The sequence below is a fragment of the Nannobrachium achirus genome (genome assembly GCF_963921795.1).
Source record: "Nannobrachium achirus genome assembly, chromosome: 16".
NCBI lineage: Eukaryota > Metazoa > Chordata > Actinopteri > Myctophiformes > Myctophidae > Nannobrachium > Nannobrachium achirus.
Window position 1 is genome coordinate 16283480 of NC_137823.1, and position 25372 is coordinate 16308851.

General features: G+C 42.1%; 1 protein-coding gene across 1 annotated transcript in view; it reads right to left on the reverse strand.

The window, feature by feature from the left end:
• The window catches only part of LOC308300833 (clathrin coat assembly protein AP180-like), a gene marked incomplete at both ends in the record, with an annotated part of 71844 nt that overhangs the window by 34802 nt on the left and 11670 nt on the right, over nt 1-25372 (reverse strand). The window contains 3 exons of the mRNA XM_080744731.1: nt 33-135; nt 2433-2508; nt 4807-4949. Of these exons, the coding sequence (XP_080600857.1) occupies nt 33-135; nt 2433-2508; nt 4807-4949 (322 nt within the window). The remainder of the gene's footprint in view (nt 1-32; nt 136-2432; nt 2509-4806; nt 4950-25372) is intronic.

Here is a 25372-nt window from a genome sequence, read left to right on the forward strand (position 1 = left end):
TCATCACAACAGTTACAGCATACAGTGCTTACCCTTTCTTGACTTTGGTGAAGTCGAAAGCCATCTGGCGGTAGGCAAAGGCTTTCTCGTTTAGGTAGCGCCCGTAGCGTCTGATGAACGTTGACATGTCATAGCCTGGGGACGACCAAACAGCACGGAGTCACACCAAATGACCACAAATACTACTGATGATCTGACTAAAGGATCATCATCATCATCCACGCCTAGAGTGATACTGTAACTATTGAGCTAACTATGACAATATTGATGTGATCTAACCTGATCACGCACAGATCCCTCAAACGTCTGTGTGATCCCAAGTGATCAGTCTGCCAATTGATGTGAGCAATGCCTGAGCATCCACACTGATGAAGCGTTAGCGTTGTGAAGATGTTTTGAATGTGACTGACGTACTGAGCCGCTATGCCCTGTACATTCTGATGGATTTTGATTTGATTGCCTGTGAGTGTTTCTCAGTGTTGTAAAAAGTACTCACATTTTATACTTAAGTAAAAGTATCAATACAGCAATATAGAAATACTCCGTTACAAGTAAAAGTCCAGAATTCAAAATGTACTTGAGTAAAAGTATGAAAGTATTGGCATCAAAATGTACTTAAAGTGCCAAAAGTAAAAGTACAAAATGTTTGAAAATAGCAGATCTACAAGCTCACAACGCATCGCATAGCGATGCGTTGTGAGCTTGTAGATCGGCTATTTTCAAATAGCCAAGGGATAAAATAAGGCTAAAGTGGTTAATATTATGTTTTTTTTAATATTATCATGTATAACTGCAAAGTAACTAGTAGCTAAGGTTTTCAAAAAATGTAGCGAAGTAAAAGTACAATATTTGGATCCGAGATGTAGTGGAGTAGAAGTAAAAGTATTAGAAATTGGAAATTCTTAAGTAAAGTACAGATACCTCAAAATTGTACTTAAGTACAGTACTTAAGTAAAAGTACTTAGTTACTTTACACCACTCTTTCTATCATTCACGATCAAATCGTTCTGGACGTGATCCCGGCGATATCGTTCACCACCGTTTTTGTAGTTGAACAACGTTTAATAATAATGTATTTCTCAATTAAATGAGTACAAAGTACCATGATGTAAACAAGCCATAGTGCTTTCTTGGGTTTAAATCCTTTTAGTAGACCTTGATCTGAACTGTACTGTCCTGCAGCTGTTACTGTAATACATTATTCAATCAATCAATCAATCAATCAATCAATCAATAGTTATCTTTATAGTCATCATTCTTGTTTCGAATGACCCTTAATATTTGAAACGTAATAATTGATTTCATGAAACGTAGAACTGAAACTATAACCTTTTGTGATGTTTTGATAATTAATTACCTACTTTGCCAATACTACAGCATCACATGAATCACATCGTATGAGTACATGCTGGGTAGAGTGAATGGTTTGGGAAAGATGAAAGAGATATGGGATAGTTTTCTAACATATATGACACTTATTTGACGATGTGGAGAGGTTCCTACTTTTATTTCTTTTGTATTTTTATTTTTGTATTATCTTGGTACTGACTCTATATATATGTGTACCTGTTGTTGTGCTGCACTGTACCACCCATTACCACCTTTTGTATTAAGAAGAAAAAAATAAAAAAACATTTGAATTATAAAAAAAAAAGGATCAAAAGTAGCAGATCTGCAAGCTCGAAGCGCGGCACGAACCGATCTGCTACTTTTGCTGTTTTTGAATTTGAATCCTGAAAAGTAAACAGAGACGATACAACATTTGTCATTTTAAAATGTCTGTATTCTTCCATATCTCTTGTCTACACATAGCACTGCCCGTGCCATGTTGTGCACTGGGCAAACCTCCATGTTGTGATTGCCAGTTTTTCTGACATGCCACACCCTGATCTCGTGGCAGTTTTAGATTTATTTCTCCTTCCAGGTGGTGTTTTCATTGAGCAGCACCCAGGGTTCATTACTCTCACTGTCACACATGAACCTGCAACTGCATGCTTGGAAATACCATCTATTAACGTAATAACGTTTTACGCAATAGACTGTGATTTGTATTCTTTATAATTAATGAGACAATGTACTGAAGCCAGAATAAGGCATGCACGGTCGCACGCACGTACACACACATGCATGCATTTGTCATTTGTGTGTGAGAGAGATAAGAAGAGACAGAGAGAGAGACACACAGCGAGAGAGAGTGAGACGGATAGAGAGAGAGGTGCAGTTTCAGGGTCACTTCCTCTCAGTGCCAGATGGCTGTGTGTGTGTGTGTGTGTGTGTGTGTGTGTGTGTGTGTGTGTGTGTGTGTGTGTGTGTGTGTGTGTGTGTGTGTGTGTGTGTGTGTGTGTGTGTGTGTTATCTGGGTCCACACGTGCACACAACAACAGCTGGGTTGAGGGCTGAGGGCTCTGCAGGCTGCATGGCCTCATGCTCACCGTGAGAGCCGGTTTTGTCGATAAAGTTGCTGAGATTGAACAGAGAGGTCCTGGAGGCCAGGTACTGGATGAACCTCTGGAAGAGACAAACAACACAACAACACATGAGGACATTCATCACACCTGTAGCCCAGGGTTCCTCATCCTCAGAGTAACTTGCAATGGGCCTGGTGTACAAGATACAATGATATATCATTTTTATTTAGGGATGACTTCTTTTGCTTCTGAAGAATTATATGAAAAATCATGTGTTTATAGACATTTAATACCATTTATGGTATATGCGATACAGAAATCATGGAGACTATCATTTATGTTGAGGGACGACTTCTTTTGCTTTTGAAGAATTATATGAAAAATCATGAGTTTATAGACATTTATACCATCTATGGTATATGCGTTACAGAAATCAAAGGATGACGTTAAAGTAAGATGGGGTAGGATTAAATACGTTTATACTTCTTCCTACTCCTTTTTGAACATGGAAAATCAGTTTTTTGTTACCAGTGAGGCTTGTTTTGACTTGCTTTGTAACTTTATTTTTAAATTAATATTTTCGATTTTTTTTTTAACATTGTCAAAAAATGTTTTAACATGTTCAAAATAAAGACTTTCATTCATTCATTCATTCATACACTACACCACTAAGATACCCATGTACCTGTCAAAATACTTTATAAACGTTAAGGACGTCCACAATTACAACACCAGAGGCAGCGCCACAGATCACGTTCAACCCAGAGTCAACTCAAACAAAGGGTCAAACTCATTCTTCTGCTATACCACCAAAATGTGTTAAGCTTTACCGAAGGCCTTAAAGGAGTGTGGTTCCCTAGCATCCTTTAAAATCGCCCTGAAAAACCACTTACAGACGGCAGCCGTTCGCAACTGGCAATACATTTTTTTGTCTCTTTTTTATTTTATTTTATCCTGACTATATCTACTGCATAGTACTGTGTTCTATCCGTCTGTCATTCAATGTTATATGAGATACTTCAATGGTTTCCTGTGTAAATAAGCCAAGTGCTTTTCTAGGATCTCCTTTTAGTTGACCTTGTACCAGTGAACTGTACCGTCATGAAACTGTACCTTTTCCTATGCAAAACTCGAGTAAATACTTCAATCCATCAATCAATCAATCAGTAGGTGCCGTGGCACCCGTTAATGCATACATTTAACCAAGACAATACTGTATACAGTACCAATAAAACACCCAGCAAAGTACTTCATTTCTAACTAATTCTAAAGGGTCTTTAGAAGAAAGCAAAGTCCTCTCCATACTTGTGGAACACTCATCGAGACGTACTAACGCATTATTATTCACAATAGCTGTCTTATTTCAACGAGGCAGACAATTAGACCACTATCACACCAATCAATGAGTCTGTTTTTTATTCTACCTCACTGGTTCCTGGGCGGACCAATAAGTGAGAGCAGGAGACAGCTTGGTAATAAGACATTAGTGCACTCATCCAAAACAAGCCTTTTGGAAATTGGAGCTGACTTGGGACAGTAATTTGGACCGATGGTTAAGCCTTAACAAGAACCACAGTATAGGCTATCTCTGCTAAATCAATCACAAAAGAAAAAAAAAAACACTAAAACAAAGCCATACAAAATAAAATAAAAAGACTGCAAGTACTCCTAAGCGTAATAAATGTGACAAAGAAATTGGTACACTTGGATATACTGTATGTGTTTTGGATATATATACAAACATTTTGAAATGAGGTGAAGAAAAGGACACTTTTGGACCTCTTACTCGCTTGGGAACAGGTGTTACCAATGATACTAATATGAAGGCTCTGTTCCATTCTGGTCAAATAGACTGAGTCAGGGTGGAACTAGTCTCGCATGGCCAAATTGGCCATGCGACTATTCCACAATCTCCGAATGCTGTACAGAGTCTGGAACTACAGCTCCCGATAGACGAGTAAAGGAAGTATGCTGCACGGAACTGTAGTCCCATTGGAATCATAACAGAACCACACTCGCACAGACATTCAAGCGAAATATTCTTGTTATGTGTGTGTGTATAGTTTAAGAAAACATTTGAAAACATCATGGACGTAACACCAACAACACCAGAGAAAGACAAAATAACGCCCCAAAAATATTGAAAGAAGACATAACGCTTCCAGTAGGACTAGTTACCGCTACTGCACCAATTGGTGAGCGGGTAAGTCACATTCTACTCATGATCAGACTTCCATTACTCCAGACTGTATGACGGGAGCATTTGCAAATTGTGGTCGTCTGGCCACGCGAGACTAGGGTGGAACCAGATTATTTGGAAAAACCAAACACTTAAAAAAAGGTGAAAATAAAACGATGACTTGAAACTACAGTGTGCATGGAGGCCCCGCCCACTCACCTCGTTGCCGTGCACACACATGTGGTGTGTGGTGACGAGGGCCTTGAACACCACCACCCAGCTGGCGTTGGTGGCGCGCTCGAACAGCGTGTCGGCCATCTGAGGGATGTTGACGTTGGTGGCGTTGGTGGCCGACACCAGGTCTGTAGAAACACACACAATTTACAATTTACAATTTAGACATTTAGCATATGCTTTTAATCCAAAGCGACTTACAATAAGCAGGTAATACGTCAATATAATAAGCAAGATAATATGTCAGTACATCAACAACAATACAACAAGGCATAGGAATATCAATCTAGAAAAACAATAACATACTGTAGGTAGACCACGCACCTAATCTGCAAAAGACTTTTCTAAAACCTAAAAATGCTATCTTCATGTATGGTCATTGAGGGAAGGGGGAGTGTTACAGTATTGCTATGGGTTTAGGTGGAGTCTGAAGAGGTGAGTCTTCAGTCCACGGCGGAAGCTAGGGAGTGAGTCTGTATAGTTCTAAGTGCGACAGGGAGTTTATTCCACAGTTTGGGGGCTAGGAGGGCAAGTGGATTTTTGTCCTGGGGTTTTTAGCAAGGGTTCTGTCAGCACAAACAATAAAAAATAAAGAGTGGGTGAAATTTGTTTCCATGCATAGTTCCCATCGTGTGGTTATTTCCATAGGAAAAAAAAGAAAGGAGAAGAAGAGGGGAGGAGGGAAAGGAGCTCAATCAAAGAAAACAAAACAAAACATCTACATATTTACATGGTACCTAAGATAAGATATAAATGTGCGTGAGCAGCAAATGTATACTGAGCACACTTATCAACGTTAGTTAAGGTGCTAGGAATAAAAAGCTTTTTCGTGGAAGCTCCATCATTAGTTGTTTTCAGGAAAGGGAGGAAATATAGAAGATCAAAATGAGACGTAATTTCTGGCCTTTTCCCAGCTTGGCAAAGTTAGTGACGCGACAACAAGTACAAGAAGAAAACTGATTAACATTGGGGCAGGGGTTCTTCAACGTTTTTCTGGCCAATAAGAAGCCCTTAGTAGTAGGGACCCCCACTACATACAGTACAATTGTGTTGCAGATGAATCTTTTTCATATTTCATTGATAACCTCAGTGGCGTCAGTTCAGCTAAAGCTAGGGTATGGCAAAGATGGGAGTCCTGTGGGCGCGAAGAAAATTGGGTTTGTCTGTTTTTTCCCCGGTTTTCTATAGTTTCTTGGGCTGAATATGGCAGCCTGGAACGGTTGTTCAAGTGCAACTAAACTTGGCATGTTAGTAAACGTGCCACAATTAACAATAATGCATTGCACCTGTGCAGCTGACCTGCAAAACCTGGGAATATACCATTTTGTCAAGATGGGGAGAAGTGTGGAGAATATAATTATAATACCTTGTTAAAGTGACCATTTTGTTACATTTTGCATTTGTAGTTATTTTACTGTAATTTAACAACATAATAACCAGCACAGATAGACAAAGAGACATTCATGGATTTATATTCAAAAGTAACTTTTTCCCCCCTGAACACAGGGTATGGCAGCTGCATACCCCTGCCATACCCAATTAACGCCCCTGGATAGCTTCATAGACTTGTTTGACAGCACTATCAACAGTGTTTTGTGAATTCATGTTTTTGATTGTTTATTTGTTTACAAATTATCTTTTCTATTAATGTCGGATTCATGTGTATTTTCAGAAACGTAACCTTTTAAACCCTCAATACTTAGTCAACTTCACTTTTCCCCTCTACACCCCGCTCTCCTAATAATAGCAGATCTACAAGCTCACAACGCCTCGCAGTGTGAGGCGTTGTGAGCTTGTAGATCGGCTATTTTCGGCTAATGTTCCCCATCACACAAAGAGTTGGGATATCACTACTCTAAACGTGTGTTCAAACAAAGCCATTAACCCATTTAGGCCTAGAATTATTGAATGCTTTAACCAGTGAAAAATAGCAGATATACAAGCTCACAGCGCGGCACCGAGTGCCGCGCTGCGAGCTTGTAGATCTGCTATTTTTGAAAAAGTCGTGAAAATGTGTGCAAATCTTTGAATATATGTATTTTCAAAGCAAACGTTTGTAACTCAAATTTTGCCTCTGGGTGGTCCCTGGAACTAAATATGTTGAATGGGGGGTCCGTGCCCAAATAAATATCAGTTTGGGGGTCCTTCACATGAAAAGGTTTGAGAACCACTGACATAGTAGTCTCTCAAGAACAGACTAACTGAGCTCCAGTTAAGTGAAAAGGACCTTTTATTTGACGATGGCTGGCCAGATTGCTGACACAGAAACACAGGTTTTTTTCAAAAAATCTTAGAAGGATTCAAAAGACACTTATAGAATCAGGTTAAAATTCTAATTTTCACGATTTTTCAAAAAATAGCAGATCTACAAGCTCACAGCGCGGCACTGAGTGCTGCGCTGTGAGCTTGTATATCTGCGGTTGTACTTTGGCCATATGAGGACATCACAGTTCTGTTGTAAATGTCAAAGCTATTTCCTCCCAGTGGTCTTCTAGAGAGACAGCCAATGAGGAGGTTGTTGATGCAGTAGACTGGAGACACGCACAGGGGCATCACAAGGGGGTGAAAAGTGGGACTTTTAGCAAGATTTGCAAACATTTTCACGACTTTTTCAAAAATAGCAGATCTACAAGCTCGCAGCGTGGCACTCGGTGCCGCGCTGTGAGCTTGTATATCATCTATTTTTCAATAGTTAAAGCATTCAATAATTCTAGGCCTAAGACAAAATAACGCCTCCAACTCTTCTGAGTTACCAGGGCCCAAGGTGGAGGGGCCTTAATTATTGTATACTTTAGCTATTGAGAAATAGCATACAAGCTGTGCTGCGCTGCAAGCTTGTAGATCTGCTATTTCTTTTAAAGTCGTGAAAATGTGTGCAAATCTATTTTTTAAACAAACATTTGTAACTCAAATTTTGCTTCTGGGGGGTCCCTGGAACTAAATTTTGAGATGGGGCTCTGTGGCCAAATACATATAATTTTGGGGGTCCTTCACATGAAAAGGTTTGAGCACCACTGACATAGAAACATAGGATTTGAAATATTCAAAGACTTGCACAAATCGTCACGATTTTTCAAAAAATAGCAGATCTGCAAGCTTCTGCAAGCTCTGCTATTTCATCAAGAGTTAAAGCACAAAATAATGCGTTCCCAGTCTAAATGGGTTAACCCCCCTCCCCCTATGAAGAACATTCATGGGGGGCCCGCAGTGAATCCTTGTACCCAGCACCCAGGGCCCAGAATTTGATGCGACACCCCTGGACACGCAGTACCGCATCAAGGATTCAGCATGCAAACGAGCGCCCTCGCATGCACGTGCACGTGCTTGTGCACAGCGAGGGAAGATGCAAGGAGAAAATATTGCGTTGTCATGCTTTTCTGTCTGGGCGCCACCAGTACTACTGAGTCAGTAAGACCTGGATTTGAGTCACAGAAGACTTCAGAGAGTTCAGAGTATGTAACTTTCCTCTTACGATACCCCGGATTTGAACCCTTTCCTGCGCAAGTGCTTATTTTTTGAAGCGGTGAAAACCGCTTCCAATGAGTGGCTTTGTGTGTCCCACACCCATATATGGTCATTTCAGTCCAGAATGAACAGGTTTTTTCCAAAACAAAATGTGTGTTTCATGTCCATATATGGTCATCTCAGTCCAGAATGAACAGGCTTTTTCAAAAACAAAATGTATGTCACCTCATGTCCATATATGGTCACTCCAGTCCAGAATGAACAGGTTTTTTCTGTCCCGTACGTCCAGAATATCAGTCCAGAATGAATAGGCTTTTTCAAAAAGCAAAATGTGTGTCCCATGTCCATATATGGCCATTTCAGTTCAGAATGAACAGGTTTTATCTGTCCTGTACGTTCATAACTCTAGAACACACAGAATAAAAGTTCACCGCTTCACTTCGAACCGAGGTTTGATTTTTTTTTACCATTGAGCTACTAATAAGACATCCTAAGGGCGAGAAGCTCGGGAGAGACTGACTGACACAATATGTCCATATATGGGCAATTCCCAGGTATTGATTACATCAGGGATCTCCATATATAGGCATAAAAGGGACAAGGACAGCCATACCGGTATGGAGTGTGACATGAGGCGTGACCATAGACTGTAAAAAATATATGGACAAAGCGAAGCCATTGGTTTCTATGCAGCGCAAATACACATTTTGGGTCCTTGGCATGGGTGTCGCCATCATAGATTGTAAACGCACCAGAGGATGCTATTGGCTGCCAACGGTCACGTGCAACCGCAAGGATACTTGGGAGAATGTGGTCGGAGCCTCCCGAAATACAGCACACGAAGAAGAACACAGCCGGCTGGTATCAGTTTAGTTGGCCGCGCCCCCCGCAACTTTATCATCAATTTTAACATAAATGGGACAGTATTTTCACAAAACTTATATCATGGTGATTGAAAGGCAATTTTTAACTAGCGATAGGAACCATAAAGTATTTATGAAAATGTTAATTAAGGTTAGAAAACGAAAGGGGAAAATTAATGGGGTCCAATGGAGAACAATTCTTTTTGCGATCGGCCGGTGGGGGAAACAGCGCAACTAGCGGCCAACAATAGGACGTTTTATTTCCGTATTGGAATCTTTTTAAATCGGCGGAACTATGCCCCTGGGCGTGACTGACTGACTCACTCAATCACTGACATGAGGCGGGGGTGACATAGAGCCAGCCTGCTTGCTCAGGGGATACATTTAATTTCGACCATCCAAATGTGTGTCAGATCCATGTGTCTGTAGGTGAGACATGACCTTTGACACCATCTAAATGTCTCAATAGAAGAGCAGGGAGACAAAATACAAACAGCCCACTGGTTTAAGTTATATTGTATTAGTCTGGGATCACTTCACTTTTCGGGGTTGTAACCGGTCTGGAGCGGAAACACGTCATGTTGTAGTTCTCAAAGGACTACAATTTGCCGGAACTATCAAACCGGATTCAGTTTTAACCATAATATTCCCCTGTGATCAAGGACATACTTTTAGGGCCTACCTAATAAACTCCTTGATGCGGAGTGGTTTTGCTTTTGAAAAATGTGTTTGGTATATGCATCTTTTAGTCCAACTGTTAGCGACTGGCAAGACTATAGGCTACTCGAGCATTTTAATAGGGATTGGGGAAACAAACGGGGGGAACCAAATCAAAGCGACGCCGCTTCTTCGAGCGGTTTCCGCGCTTTGGGCGGAAACCAAACGGCCTGTTGTGAACGAACACCAGGGCTTTCCCCCAGAAAGCCTGGTAGGCGAGATTAATATTGTATTGACATACTCTACCACAGTGGTTCTCAAACTCTTTCATATCAAGGCCCCCCATTCAAAAAGATATGCCAAGGACCCCATAAGAGAATATTTTTACAGCTCTAGCAGTGATTCCCAACCATTTCAATTTCAAGGACCCCCAGTTTGACATGCATTAGGCTACAGACCCCCATTTATTTAATGGCATGTCTATCTCTGGTGCCCCAATTTATATTGTACAATCAATGTTCATTCAACTCTGAGAGTGTATAAATGGATCCGTCAGGGGGGGTCCATTTGTACGCTCTCTGAGTTACAAACCCATAAGGGTCCATTTGGTTCCTAACTATCATTTAGCGCGTGGAAGGAACACGTTATTCCAACCAGTTCCTTTCCCCTCCATCAGGCGCCCCGGCTGGCCAGGGGGAGGCATTTGGTGTTTCAACCCTTAACCACAACACCCTCCCAATGGCGGGTCGACAGTGGTGGCCAAACCACTGCCCATCTCATCCCCCTGGCTTCCAGCTATGCTCCTCTCTCCTGCTCCATAACCAGCAAGAGGCTCTTTCTGCTGCCTCCCCCATCCTGCGAGCTGCTGTCTTCCTCTCCCTCCCTGTCATCCCAATGGCTGTGAGCATCCTCCTCCACACTGACTGGGCAGGGAATCCTCTACAGCCGACCTCGACTGGGAATAGCCATGCCTGCCATCCTTTCCCCCTGCAGTCATGCAAGAGATCCTGGTATTTGGTTTAAAGCAATCAGATGGATATATGGGCTTTCAAGGCCAGAAAGTATTCTTCTGCCACTCAGTAAGCGTTCCCGCATAACTTCCTGGTACGATGGTGATGTCACGCGCATACCCATATGGAGGGGCGGCAGCCTGCGCACATCGGTGTTGTCAGGCATGCACGGCAACCGTTGTGTTGGGAGTGAGGTCAGACCAGAGCTCTGCTCAGCATGTATAAGATTTGAAAATGTTTTTGAAGTCCACTTCCAGAGGATACAGTGACCAAACTCAATAAATTGTCCATTACCCAACACAACCTATAACTCTGGCCCCTGCACAGTCCATGTATAGATGCAGATTTGATCCACCTCTCCAGGAAGGAGTGTTGTCTCAATCTTCCCAGACTAAGGTTTGCTGTTCTGATTTATACTTTGGATCTCAATTGAGCCACGATGACTTTTATTGCCAAATGCCCATAAATGGACAGATCCCCTCAGAATCCTTCCAGCAAATCACCAGAATTGTAACCAGCCAGGAACAAGGAGACACAGGCGAACCAAAATCTTCCAGTCATCAAATGTTTACCAAGACTTCAACTCAACAAGGAGTGAAGTGAAGACACATCAGATGACTTATACAGGGAAGACACCGCACATCTGTAAACATTGTGACAAGAGTTTCAGTAACTTAAGGGACCTCGAGAGACACCAGCGGATCCACACAGGAGAAAAACCTTTCATCTGTAAACAGTGTGACAAGGCTTTTAGTCGGTTAGATCAACTGAAGAGTCACCAGCGTATCCACACGGGAGAAAAACCTTTCATCTGTAAACAGTGTGACAAGACTTTTAGTTGTTTAGACTACCTGAAGAGTCACCAGCGGATCCACACAGGAGAAAAACCTTTCATCTGTAAACAGTGTGACAAGACTTTTAGTTGTTTAGATTACCTGAAGAGTCACCAGCGTATCCACACAGGAGAGAAACCTTTCATCTGTAAACAGTGTGACAAGACTTTTAGTTGTTTAGACTACCTGAAGAGTCACCAGCGTATCCACACAGGAGAAAAACCTTTCATCTGTAATCAGTGTGACAAGAGTTTCACTCGGTTAACTACCCTGAGGACACACCAGCGTATCCATGCTGGAGAAAAACCTTTCCATTGTATACAGTGTGACAAGAGCTTCAGTCAGTCAGGTGGCCTGAAGATTCACCAGCGTATCCACACAGGAGAAAAACCTTCCATCTGTAAACAGTGTGAAAAGGCTTTTAGTCACTTAGGTGACCTGAAGATTCACCAGCGGATCCACACAGGAGAAAAACCTTTCATCTGTAAACAGTGTGAAAAGGCTTTTAGTCGGTTAGATCAACTGAAGAGTCACCAGCGTATCCACACAGAAGAAAAACCTTTCATCTGTAAACTGTAAACCACCGTCTTCACAATGGAGGTTAAAGGAATTATGACATGCTGTTTTTACCAATCATAAAAGTCTTTGTCCTGGTCCTTAAAACGTGTATTAAAATGTTAAAACTGAAGTCCAGGGAGCCATTGCAGGTTTTTTTTTCTCTCTGTGTTCTGTGGCCTTTTGAGTGGCAAAGATTATAATTACATCTAACGATGCTTCTCCTCCATTCACGTTTGGTGAATGTAGCCTTGGCCAGGAAAACTTGATGTCTTCAGGCGCTAGCAAAAAAGTGCACAGCACACCTGTCCTTATGAGGTGCCGGCCGATGGGACAAACACTATCAATGAAAAACGCTGCACACTCGTAGCTGGTCTTCAGGCGGTAACCATCGATCATCAGGTGTTTCGACCCTTGAACCGCTACACCCTACTGATGGCACGTTCGGCAGTGGTGGCCAAATCACTGCCCATCTCCTCCTCCTGGCCAAGGCTAAACTCCCCTCTCCTGCTCTATTTTTTTGAGCGGTGGTAAACTGCTCCATAGGGTTAACCTTTTTCCTCAGCATTTTGCCATAGGAAAACGTGTGTGTGTGTAGCATAGCCTGTACATCCTAGACTCAAATCCTAGTCTGAAGACGTTATGCAAGCACGACCACCGCTCACTTCACATTGGGTGTGATTTTTATTCTATGTATTCTAGAGCTATGAAATCTGTGTTCTAGATCTATACATTCTGTGTTCTAGATCTATACTTTCTATGTGCTTTCGTTCTATATTTTTATGAATTCTGAATGAATGAATGATTTTGTCTGGAGGGCCAAATTGTCATGTGAAGCTTGACCAATCCTCAATTCTGCATGCACGGGACATGTACGGGACACACAAAGCCACTCCTTGGAAGCGGCTTTCATCGCTTAAAAAAAAAAGCATGGCTTGCCACAGAGAAGGAGTGTAACAAGCGTAGCTGGCTCTCAGCAGCAGAACCTTGGGCTGTTCTTGTGGATATCGATCATATTGATCAGCCTGTGGCCTCGTCTCAAGTACAACCTCTCTATACAGCCACTCTGCTGATGATGATCACACCCAAAATACAGCCAGGCAGTCTGCGTTGGCTGCAGAAGAGATGACATCTCACTCAATGCCAATGACGTCTCATGACTGCTTTTTTCAAAGGGCCCCATGTGCCAATGACGTCTATGACGTCTTTAGATCAAAGGATATCATTTTTTTTATTATTTTTTTTATTATTATTATTATTATTATTTTTTTTAAATATGTCAAAATGACCTGAGATCAGAGAGATGCTTTTCTCTGTTTGTGTGTTGGCTCCCTCGTTTGGCTGATTGAGAAAATGTGTGTTCATTCTAGTGGATGGACACTTTTTTTGATTCATTCAGCTCTATCTCTGGAACCATTTGTCCGATTGACAAACATATTTTTGCCACTGAATCACAACGACTGTTTCTATATATATTTTTTCATTTCACAGTAAAGAAAAATATACAAAATCCTGGCACATCTAAGTTGGGGCCATTTTGGCCCTTGGCATTGTATGAGTTACAGCCATAATGTGGCCGTTGATGGGGATGAGATGGCTAGAGAGAGAAGAGAAGAAAGAGAAGGGACAGAAGGAGAGAGTGTTGTTGAGGGTCTTAGTAGCTGAATGAGAGTTCTTTGGTGGACAGGCGACATACCAAAGCCTAAACTGCTTGTGTTTGTAACCACGCCTCCTTCTGTAGCCAACACCAGGCACGTGCACACATAGACATCAAATGGGGCCTGTAAAAAGTGCCCTCTCCATGAATGCACTTTTTAATAAGGTGAAAAAAATGCAAATGCCCTCTTTCCATGCGATACCTGAAGGCGGCATTCAAGAGAATTGCCTTTTCCAAACTCTCCTGAACTTGAATGCAGCATCTTATGTTGAAAGAATTGAACTCTCTGTGTAGAAATCCATGCCATACACCTCATCTCCAGTATTGACTTGATTATGCTTAGTTCAGTGTGGTATCAAGTATCGAAAATAGAAGACCTCCAAGCTCACAACGCGTCGCGTTGTGTGCTTAAAGGTCTTCTATTTTTGATGTTTTCACCAAAAGGCCCTTTTAGAAGTTTCAGCCCCTGCCTCTCTAACATTCTCTGCACGTCCCTGGCCAACAGGGAAGTGCCTCTCGCCTGCAGCCTGCAGATAACTGCAGACTCTTTTTTTTTTCTCCGATAAAGTATAGTTTTTGACTGCAACAGAAGGCACGCCGTCTCAAGCGAACCTTGAGCTGCCGGCTAGCCAGCTAAAGCAGGTGCTACTGGCCAATCACAACGCGTCCTTGAACAAGCATACTGGCCAATAATATCGAGTCCTTAGCCGTGCATAGCCAGACGAATCTGCAATTGCAAAGAAAAACTGCCCTGGGCAGAGTAGGTCTTTCCCCCCGTTCAGCTGTTCAAATATTTCACCAGGGGCGTCAATTGGGTATGGGAGGGGTATGCAGCTGCCATACCCTGGGTCCAGGGGGGAAAATAAAAGTTACTTTTAAATATAAATCCATGAATGCCTCTTTGTCTATCTGCGCTGGTTATTATGTTGTTAAATTACAGTAAAATAACTACAAATGCAACATTTTACAAAATGGTCACTTTAACAAGGCATTATAATTATATTCTCCACACTTGTATTCTCCCCAGCTTGACAGAATGTTATATTCCCAGGTTCCGCAGGTCAGCTGCACAGGTGCAATGCATTGTTGTTAATTGTGGCACGTTTACTAACAGGCTAAGTTTAGCTGCACTTGAAAAACCATTCCAGGCGGCCATATCCAGCCCAAGAAACTGTAGAAACCTGTGTAAAAAACAGACAAAAGTATATATTTTTTTTCAGACATTGTGAAAATAGCCGATCTACATGTTACAAAATTTGAGTTACAGACGTTCGCAGCACGGCACTCAGTGCCACGCTGTGAGCTTGTATATCTGCTATTTTTTCAACAGCTAAAGTATGAAATAATTAAGGCCCCTATAATACTCAGTCCCACTTTTCCTTCCCTTGTGCCACCCTAGGCAGGCGTATCACCTTTGCGCTACTGTTGTAGGTTTGAATAGTAAACAGGTAAACAGTAAAACAGTTCAATAGTTTGAACTGCCCCTTGGGGGGAAAAAATAACATTGACACAAACCAGGGCCTAGTATGCAAATGTCTAATTTCTCTTATTGGCTAAAACCACTGGATTATGAATGACTTGTGACTGTGAGGAGGGAATGCTGCTACTGCATCAGTGAAATGGTGGAAGATGACAACCCCCTCTGCCCGTCACCCCCCCCCCCCCCCCCCCCCCCACACACACACCCAGCCTTTTCAAATGAGACACACACACACACACACACACACACACACACACACACACACACACACACACACACACACACAAAAACACAAAGACTGAAATGTGACCGTGAGTGATTACATAACTGATGTTGCTGGCATATATATAGTAGCTACAAGTTAGCACCCATGCTAAGACCACACACACACACACACACACACACACACGCACGCACGCACGCACGCACGCACGCACGCACGCACGCACGCACGCACGCACGCACGCACGCACGCACACACACACACACGCACACAGGACCATGTGCATTGAGTCATTTTCTGACCAGCTTTAGGCTAATTATAGCCTCTGCTGCTCTGTGTGTGCGTGACTTTGTGTGTGTGTGTGCGTGCGTGCGTGCGTGTGTGCGTGCGTGCGTGCGTGTGTGTGCGTGTGTGTGCGACTGTGCGTGTGTGTGTGTGTGTGTATGTGTGTGTGTGTGTGTGTGTGTGTGTGTGTGTGTGTGTGTGTGTGTGTGTGTGTGTGTGTGAGTTTATACCGGTGTGCGTTGTTGCTGTGCCATCTGGGTCATGTCATACATTATAATCCATGTTCTGTGGTCCAAGCTGTGGTAATTGCCCCACACGTTAACCACAAACAAAGCCAAGTATAGGCGTGTGTGTGCGCGCCCACACGTGCGCGCGCGCGCGTGTGTGTGTGTGTGTGTGTGTGTGTGTGTGTGTGTGTGTGTGTGTGTGTGTGTGTGTGTGTGTGTGTGTGTGTGTGTGTGTGTGTGTGTGTGTGTGTATGTAATGAGGACTGACTGATCCAAATAAAGACTCTTAGGGTAATCCACGCTAGTCAGGAGGGCCGCAATATGTCTCTCTGGCCACACTGTCTCTGCACCGATCTACACATAAATACTGAGGCAGACAACAGAACATTATCTGTCCTGAGAGTCTATAGATCTGCAAATAGTGGGTCTCGGGACCCATTTGTTGGTCACAGACCAATTTGTATGGGTCAAGAGTAAAAATCTCATGTTCATTTTTCATAATGTATATATATTTGGCCGCTGAGAAGAGATTTGTGCCAGGGATACCCAGAAGAGAAGATTTATCAAACGTTTGTGTGACAGGAAGCATTTTATTTTACAATCTTTAATTGAATGTTTGCATGAATCCAACGTATGAAGGCACTTCGAAACACATCTACGAAGCTGTCAGCTAAAGCATCACTTGGGAGGCGAGTGATGCCTCCCAAGATAAATCTCAAAGTTTACTGTTACATAAGTGGGGGTCCCTGCTTTGAGGACCCATGTACTAACTAGGTGCGTGTGCGTGTGCGTGTGTGTGTGTGTGTGTGTGTGTGTGTGTGTGTGTATGTGTGTGTGTGCGTTTATGTGTGTGTACATTCGTGTGTGCGTGCATATGTAAGTGTGTTCGCACTTGTGCATTCTTTACGGTTACAGTATCTACAGTGTTCACATGTCCACCTGCTCGAGGGTTAGAACGACAATAGTGAATGTTCTCTGTTCTACCACTTTTTCTAGTCACATGTTCAAATACTGGATTCTGATTGGCTAAATTCCGGAGGTTATGGCAGAACAACCGCCGCAGTTGTGTGAGGACGAGATCAATGCGCCTCAGTGTACATCCGGGGACTTCAGGAGGTAGTCGGAACACCTTTCCCCCAACCAACATATGACGGTCGTAGCGGTCCTATGTTTACTAACGTGCGTACGACGTCGCCGATTTATTTGGATCCAATGCAATCCGCCAACTTTAAAGCCCCTTTTCTCTGAACCTATGCCTTTCTGGAAGCGAACAGCCTCTATTTACGGCCGGAACGGTCCTTCTAACTGACGTTAGCTTAGCTGTATGCTAGACATCTTTCTCTGCATGGAGTTGGCGTCATCTGGTGGTGAGTAGAAGATGTTGTTTGTGGAACTATTTGCTGTCGTCGCGGAGGTTTTATAGGCAATAATGATTGTAACTTAATATCCTTGCAAGTTACAACTATGTGTTTTCTTTCATGTATACGGAAAAAAGTGGTAGAAAAGCTATTTACCACTCGGGGTCGGACATTATGCTCTGATAATGTCCTGTGTGAGGGTGTTATCGGACTCGGCTTCGCCTCGTCCGATCACCCCCTCACACAGGACATTATCAGAGCATAATGTCCTCTCACTCGGGGTAAATTGCTTACTTTTCTAGTGCTTTTTATCCAAAGTGCTTCACAATGATTGTGCATTACATTCACCCATTCACACACCGATGACAGAGGAAACCATGCGAGGCGCCAACCTGCTCACCGGGAGCAGTTACGGGTTCAGACAGAGTCTTCCTCAAGGACTCTTCCACACTAAAGGTCTTTGCACACAGGCGCGTTTATCCTCACGGATAAAACGGACCATTTCATTTTTTTTAAAGAAAACAACGATTCTCTACGACTTCATTGCACACCGGATCCGAATTAGCCGTGCGACGAGTGGCTGCGGCCGTGCGTTTTCTTCTCGATCGAAACCAGTTCGATTCGTGCGTCTTTTCGCATGCGGTAAAAAACTCATCACTCCTTTTATGACTCCTTTTGGGATCCGCAGCGCCGATCCCGCACAGCATTGCACACCAAATCCAATGTGTTTTATTCATGCAGCAAACGAAAAAAAAAAAAAAAAAACGCAACTGTCCTGTGTGCAAAGGGCTTTACTCTGGGGGAGCCCGGGTTCGAACTGGGAACCTCACGGTTCCCATCCAACCATAGTGGAGTAAAAGTAATATTTGCCTCTGAGATGTACAGTAGCTATATAGTGGAGTAGAAGTAAAAGTATTGAAAATTGATGGAAATAGGCCTACTCAAGTAAAGTACAAATACTCAAAATTGTACTTAAGTACAGTACTTGAGTAAAAGTACTTAGTTACTTAGTTACCACTGCAGATTTGAACCTGGGTTCAGCGGAAGTGTTGACATTTTTACCATTGAGCTAATAGAGCCTGCCTGCTTGCTCAGGGGATAAATTGAACCTTGTCCATCCTGTCAAAATGTGTGTAAAATCCTGTGTCTATAGGTGAGACGTGACCTTTGACCAACAGCACCGGAGATCAGCTGGTAACAGACGGACGGACACACGGACATATGGACACACGGATGGACGGACAGGCGGACAGACGGATGGACAGGGGCGAAAACAACTCCTTTCAGCCTGGCGGAGACAATAAAAACCATGATGACAATGATAAAATCTATATAAGATGATGTATAAAACTACGACTTAATATATTGACAATTTTGACTAGTGGAGAAGACATTCAGTAGAACTAAAGACAAGTCATACATTTCAGTTGACTAAATCAACTGTATAGTTAACTAAAATATGATGTTTCGTCAACTAAAATTAATCTAAAACTAAAACATTGTATGACTAAGATATGACTAAATCTAAATGAAATTTGATTCAAAAGACTTTGACTATACAACTAAATCAAAGTGTGCCACTGATTTAGGAGGCATCGGGTTATAGAAGACTTAGATGACTAAAATATGATGTTTAGTCAACTGAAACTAATCTAAAACTAAAACATTGTACGACTAAGATATGACTAAATCTACTGTAAATGAAATTTGATTCAAAAGACTATAAATCAAAGCGTGCTGTCTAAATGCAGACTTGCTGTACAGGTATTAGACAGGTCATAAGAGAGCAAAATGCTTCCCGTCTTTTCACACATTTTCTGGGGGACCTGATGATGACGCCTGTTGCCGTGGAAACCAACCCACCCACGCAACTTCATAGCGACCGCATGCGTCACGGCGGAGGAGACCGTGGACTGATTGATGACTTCCTCTGCAGGGTTGGACACCTCCAAACCTCTGACACGGTTATTAACATCTATTTCAGGGGCGGGCAACCTTAGGCACGGGTACCAACGTTGGCACAGGGGAGGGTGATCACTGGCACGCTGCATAAGTGTGAGAGAGAGATTTTTCTTTTAACCCATTTAGGCCCAGAATTATTTAATGCTTTAGCTATTTTTGAAAAATCATGATTTCTTTTGCAAGTCTTTGAATATATAATTTTAAAAGCGAACATTTTTAACTCAGATATTTGCTTCTGGGGGGTCCCTGGAAAAACATATTTTGAGATGGGGATCTGCGGCCAAATGCATGTAATTTTGAGGGTCCTTGACTTGAAAAGTTTTGAGAACCATGATTTAGAAGACGGGTCAAAAATATTCAAAGACTTGCACAAATGTTTACAATTTAAAAAAAATAGCAGATCTACAAGCTCGTGCCATGCTGCGAACTTGTTAAAGTGGTTCAAATCTAAAGTGACACAGATTTGCGTTCAGGCCTTCAAAATAATCTCACATGCAAATTACAGCCTGCACATAATTCTACATTCATTCAGTCCAAACTCTGACTCGGAAGGGAAGGGAGTCTGGGTTATTGCTCTGTCTAATGCTAATTACAATATCCTGATGTGAAAGAAAGTATTTCAAAAGAATGGGGGAATTAATAAAGTTGCTAAGTGTATACGGGAAATCAAAATCTGTTGGAAATGTAACATTTTGATGTGGTGTCATTAATGTTGATATGGCACAATGACTATCAAGACAATGACAACATGGCAGTTAATGTCAAAAAGGTTGCCGACCGCTGATCTATTTATTTATTACGTTGTTGACACGCACACACACACACACACTCACGCGCACACACACACACACACACACTCGCATACATGCACACACGCACACACACACACACACACACACACACACACACACACACACACACACACACACACACACACACACACACACAATCTCCATAAAATCTTCATATATGGGCATATATTGATGACAGCAGGGATCATATATGGGCATAAAATGGAGCGTGACATGAGGCTTGACTGACTGACATTAGCTGGCCTTTTTCATACTAACTGCAACCTATGGTCGCAATTATATACAAACCATCGAGGCCATCAATATTTTAGCAATAGCGATTTCATAAAGGCCATTTTTACTGTAGAGCATTAAAGTGTTAAGTGTTAAGGACACTTTATGATTTGACAACTTGCATGGAAAATGAACCGAATATGTATTTACCATGAAATATCTTAAAGTCAATACATACAGTTTCTGAAAACCTCTGTTTTTTGGAGCGGTACTGAATTCTGCAATCGCAGTTCTAACCAGGCAACAGAGCTATACAAAGAGGTGTCACCTTAAAAAGACTACAATAAAATCAAATCCACAGTTTGAAGTGGAGCGGTGCATTTGAGCAGCTATACCCTGTGTGTGTGTGTGTGTGTGTGTGTGTGTGTGTGTGTGTGTGTGTGTGTGTGTGTGTGTGTGTGTGTGTGTGTGTGTGTGTGTGTGTGTGTGCGTGCGTGTGCGTGCGTGTGCGCGTGTGTGTGTGCGTGTGCGTGTGTAGGCTGCTCAACAGCGCCACTTGGTCATCCAGGCCTGCCACTGGTCACCCAGCGGTATTGCAGCTGTTCGTGCTGCACCACAGACATACTGTAGGAACACTGGGACACCAGAGACACTAAGTCAAAAGTAGGAAGCGGCTTTCACCGCTCCAAAGATCGATGTCACACACTATAAAGGCCTCAAAGGGAGCGGCAGAAAAGATAACTCGATTGAGTCATACAAGAATTAATCCAGTAATAAAATGTTCAGCACCTCACTTGGGGTCAAAGAAAGGTCATTGTGTCTAACAGCCTCCAAAATGTCAGGCCTGGTATTTGCCAGCCCCCCTCAAATCCCCACAGTCCCCTCTGTCATTACACTGCCATCCCAAGACAATCCCATCAATCTGTTACCGTGGAAACTAGTCCCCCTCCCCCCTCAAGGGTCAGACAATGTGTCCCTGTATGATAATGGAAGGCATTTCAATGACCAAAGAAACCCCCATGGGCACATGCATCCACTGTCTGTTATCCACCATTACGAGAAGATTAATGGTCAAAAAATGGTTCTTCTATTTTTTGTTTGTTGGGGGGGTATTTTTTGCCACGTTACAACCGTTGTACGATAAGCATTAAAGCAGTGGTTCCGAAACTATACTCAGATCGAGACCCGAAAGAGAGATTAGATGTTTGCCCAGGACCCAAACTAGTGAAAATAGCGGATGTACAAGCACACAACGCGTCGCTTTGCGTCACTTTGCACCGTTTTGCGAGCTTGTAGATCGGCTATTTTCACTACTTCTTAATTATAACTCTTTTATATTTGTAGAATGTCTTAGAGTAGTTTTTTTTGTTTTTAAAAGGTTATTATTTTAAATTACTTAATTAAATATACAGTGTAGGCCTATATTTTTTATGTAAGAAAATTTGATTTTTACTGGAGTGGTGACCCATAAAGATTAACGGGCTTACTGTAAGTGGTTTAAGTCGTCAAGGATGTCTCAGAGATGATCAATTATTCAGTACATCTCTGCACAAACTGTTCATGGCAGAACTGTTATGTTAAGACAGCTGACCCGTGCTGACACTACTTGTCATGGACAAGACCAACGCCTACAAACATGCTTTAAAAGGTGCTGCACGTGATATTCTGTAGGTTATGTTAGTGAAATAAGGGTTAAATCGCTCTATATTCCGACAGCAATCGTTGCTATAGAGCAGGGGTCTTCCGATACTGCAGGGGGGCTGCCAAATTGTTGTGCGATAGGGTCTTTATTTTTGTTGTTTTAACATTAACCACTTGTACTCTCTACATCCCCATTATGGGGGAGGGACATTCTCACAAAAAAGCAGATCTGCAAGCTCACGACCTGTCGCAATGGACACTTTGTTAACTATTAGATCTGCTAATTATGGCACAGAGGTTTGGTGTACGCAGGGAAAATAGAGCTGACCAAGTGAAGAGCTGAAGGTCTGAGAACACATTTGACATGAATCCAATATGTAATGGGGGGTCCCTGCTTCATCTCTCTCAGCTAAGGGGTCGTGGGCCTGAAGAAAACATGGAAGACCCCTGTTTTAACCCATTTAGGCCTAGAAATGATTGAATGCTTTAACCAGTGAAAAATAGCAGATATACAAGCTCACAGCGCGGCACCGAGTGCCGCGCTGCAAGCTTGTAGATCTGCTATTTTTGAAAAAGTCGTGAAAATGTGTGCAAATATTTCAATATATGTATTTTCAAAGCGAACGTTTGTAACTCAAATTTTGCTTCTGGGTGGTCCCTGGAACGAAATATTTTGAGATGGGGGTCCGTGGCCAAATAAATATCATGTTGGGGGTCCTTCACATGAAAAAGTTTGAGAACCACTGACATAGTAGTCTCTCAAGAACAGACTAACTGAGCTCCAGTTAAGTGAAAGGGACCTTTTCATTGACGATGGCTGGCCAGATTGCTGACATAGAAAAATAGGTTTTCCAAAAAACCTTAGAAGGATTCAAAAGACACTTAGAGAATCGGGTCAAAATTCTAATTTTCACGATTTTTCAAAAATAGCAGATCTACAAGCTCGCAGCGCGGCACTCGGTGCCGCGCTGTGAGCTTGTATATCTGCTATTTTTCAACAGTTAAAGCATAAAATAATGATACACAAAATCTATCCCCATGCACCTCTCCAGCTCTTTAGTACAGGGTTTCCCAGGGTGCCGTGATGCCAGTACAGGGGTGCCTCAGAATACGTTGATAATATTTGGAATTCATCAACATCACTACATCAATATCACTTCACTATGCTTAGTAAAACAGACCTGATTTGCACTGTACTCGATGAGCTATTTTTCCATCTACATGGCCAACTCTCTTCACCAAAAATAGCAAATCTACAAGCTCACAACGCGCCACAACGTTGGTATAATGTTATTTTCAGTCAGTTCTGATGGAAATGGATATTTCTCTATGACATAGCCTATATCTCAGGTTGGAAAGATGTGCATATTTACGTTGTGTAATAGGATGTAAGATTCAAAAAAATAACAGTGTAATTCAGGGGTGCCGTGGATGAAAAGGTTATTTATAGGGGTGCCCTGATTAAAAAAGGTTTGAAAACCCCTGCTTTAGTAAATCGAAAATACCTTTTCAGGTTGGAATTACAGAACTCTGCTATTGTGCAATATCATGATGAACCATTCAGACCTCTCAGGTAGGGCTGTCACAATTATTACATAATCGTCTAATCGTGATTATTTGACATTATCGCAATTATTTTGTCATAATCGTCATAATCGTGAATGTTGAAAAATGTCAGAAATAGTGGAAATAGCAGATCTACAAGCTCACAACGCGTCACATCGCGACGCGTTGTGAGCTTGTAGATCGGCTATTTCCACTATCAATGTTATTTTTTAAGTAGTAAGTTGTCAAATATGTCAGTAATTTCTTCGTGTATTTAGGTTTTGTGTCATATCTGCCATGTGCAACTTCAAAGCCTAAAAAGCCAAACAGAAATGTAATTGTCAATGACAAAAACACAATTAAATCGTTAATCGCCAATTATTTGAGTGACAATTAATCGTCATGAAAAATGTCATATCGTGACAGCCGTACTCTCAGGTGGTCTGGGACAGGTGTGCTTTCTGTCCTCACAATCAGAACTAAACGTGGAGAAACAGCTTTTTATCACATCTGGCACGAACTCCCAGAACATGTCATGTCTGCTGCAACTCTCTGTTCTTGTAAATCACAGCTAAGAACCTTTCTGTTTGTCGTTGCCACTTTATTCAAACGTCCTTTTATAGTGTTTTCCCCTCTCTGTGTCCTGTCATAACATATTTACTTAGCTTGACTTTTGCCTTATACAATTGCCTTACTTTCATCATCCAGTCAATTGAAATCGGATGCAGTGAAACAAAAACTAGGAGTTTGCCAAATGACAAATAAATTATGTTTGTGGGGTTCTATTTCCTGATTGGATAACATTGGTATCCCAAAATGAAAATTCTGTTCATTAAAGATCTGGTGAGACGGGTAAGAACCCCATACTTACTAAACAAATACTATATACTGTACCACTGGAATATAGAGCTTTGACTTTTTATCAAAAACATTATCACTCACATTTCATATATCATATGACCTATTGGCTGGGGGCTTGGTTATAACGAGACAAATTTGATAGCTGAGACTATTTTTCTTCCGCAGTGATCCTTGAAAGCTGCAATCTGCAACCGTTATGTCCTTTCCTGATGATGAGCAACTATGTCCGAAATACAACAATGATGGAGGCGCATTGTTAGTGTCCAACCCAGTGCCATCTGCTTAAATTACTCAATAGATGTTCAACAAGAAAATAGCAGATCTACAAGCTCAAAACGCGTTGCATTGCAGCCAGGGGCGCCGGCAGTGGTAAAATAGTGAGGGGACGGTGATGTGGGCGTGGCCAGGTGGTGACGTCATAACCGTAACCAAACGTACACCTCGGACTTTAGTATAACATATCACAACAATCACTAGTACAATGTGTTGTTAGATGACTGTTAGTAGCTCTGGATTAAGAATTGAATTCAACTTTTTCACAATATATAACTCGTTTTATCCTGCTTTTCTTATTTCAATATTAATTATTATACCCTACAATGTTGTACGCCTATGCCTTGTTATGCCTTCTGTAATCTCGGCATGAATGAGGGCTCAGCTGCTGCGCTCAATGTATTTTCGAGAAAATACATTAAGTTTAAATGTGAATAAAGTAAGGGAAATTCCAGCTACTGTAGGCCTATAGTGAAAGTTAGAAGAACGAACTGCTTTTACATCGTAGTCGACTGAGTGAGGAGAGAGAGAGTGACCGAGCCGAATAGCAGCCCGGCTGTCAGTGAAGAAAAAAGAAACTCACATGTTTTACTTAAGTAAGTAAAAGTAGAAATACTCTGTTAGAAGTCCC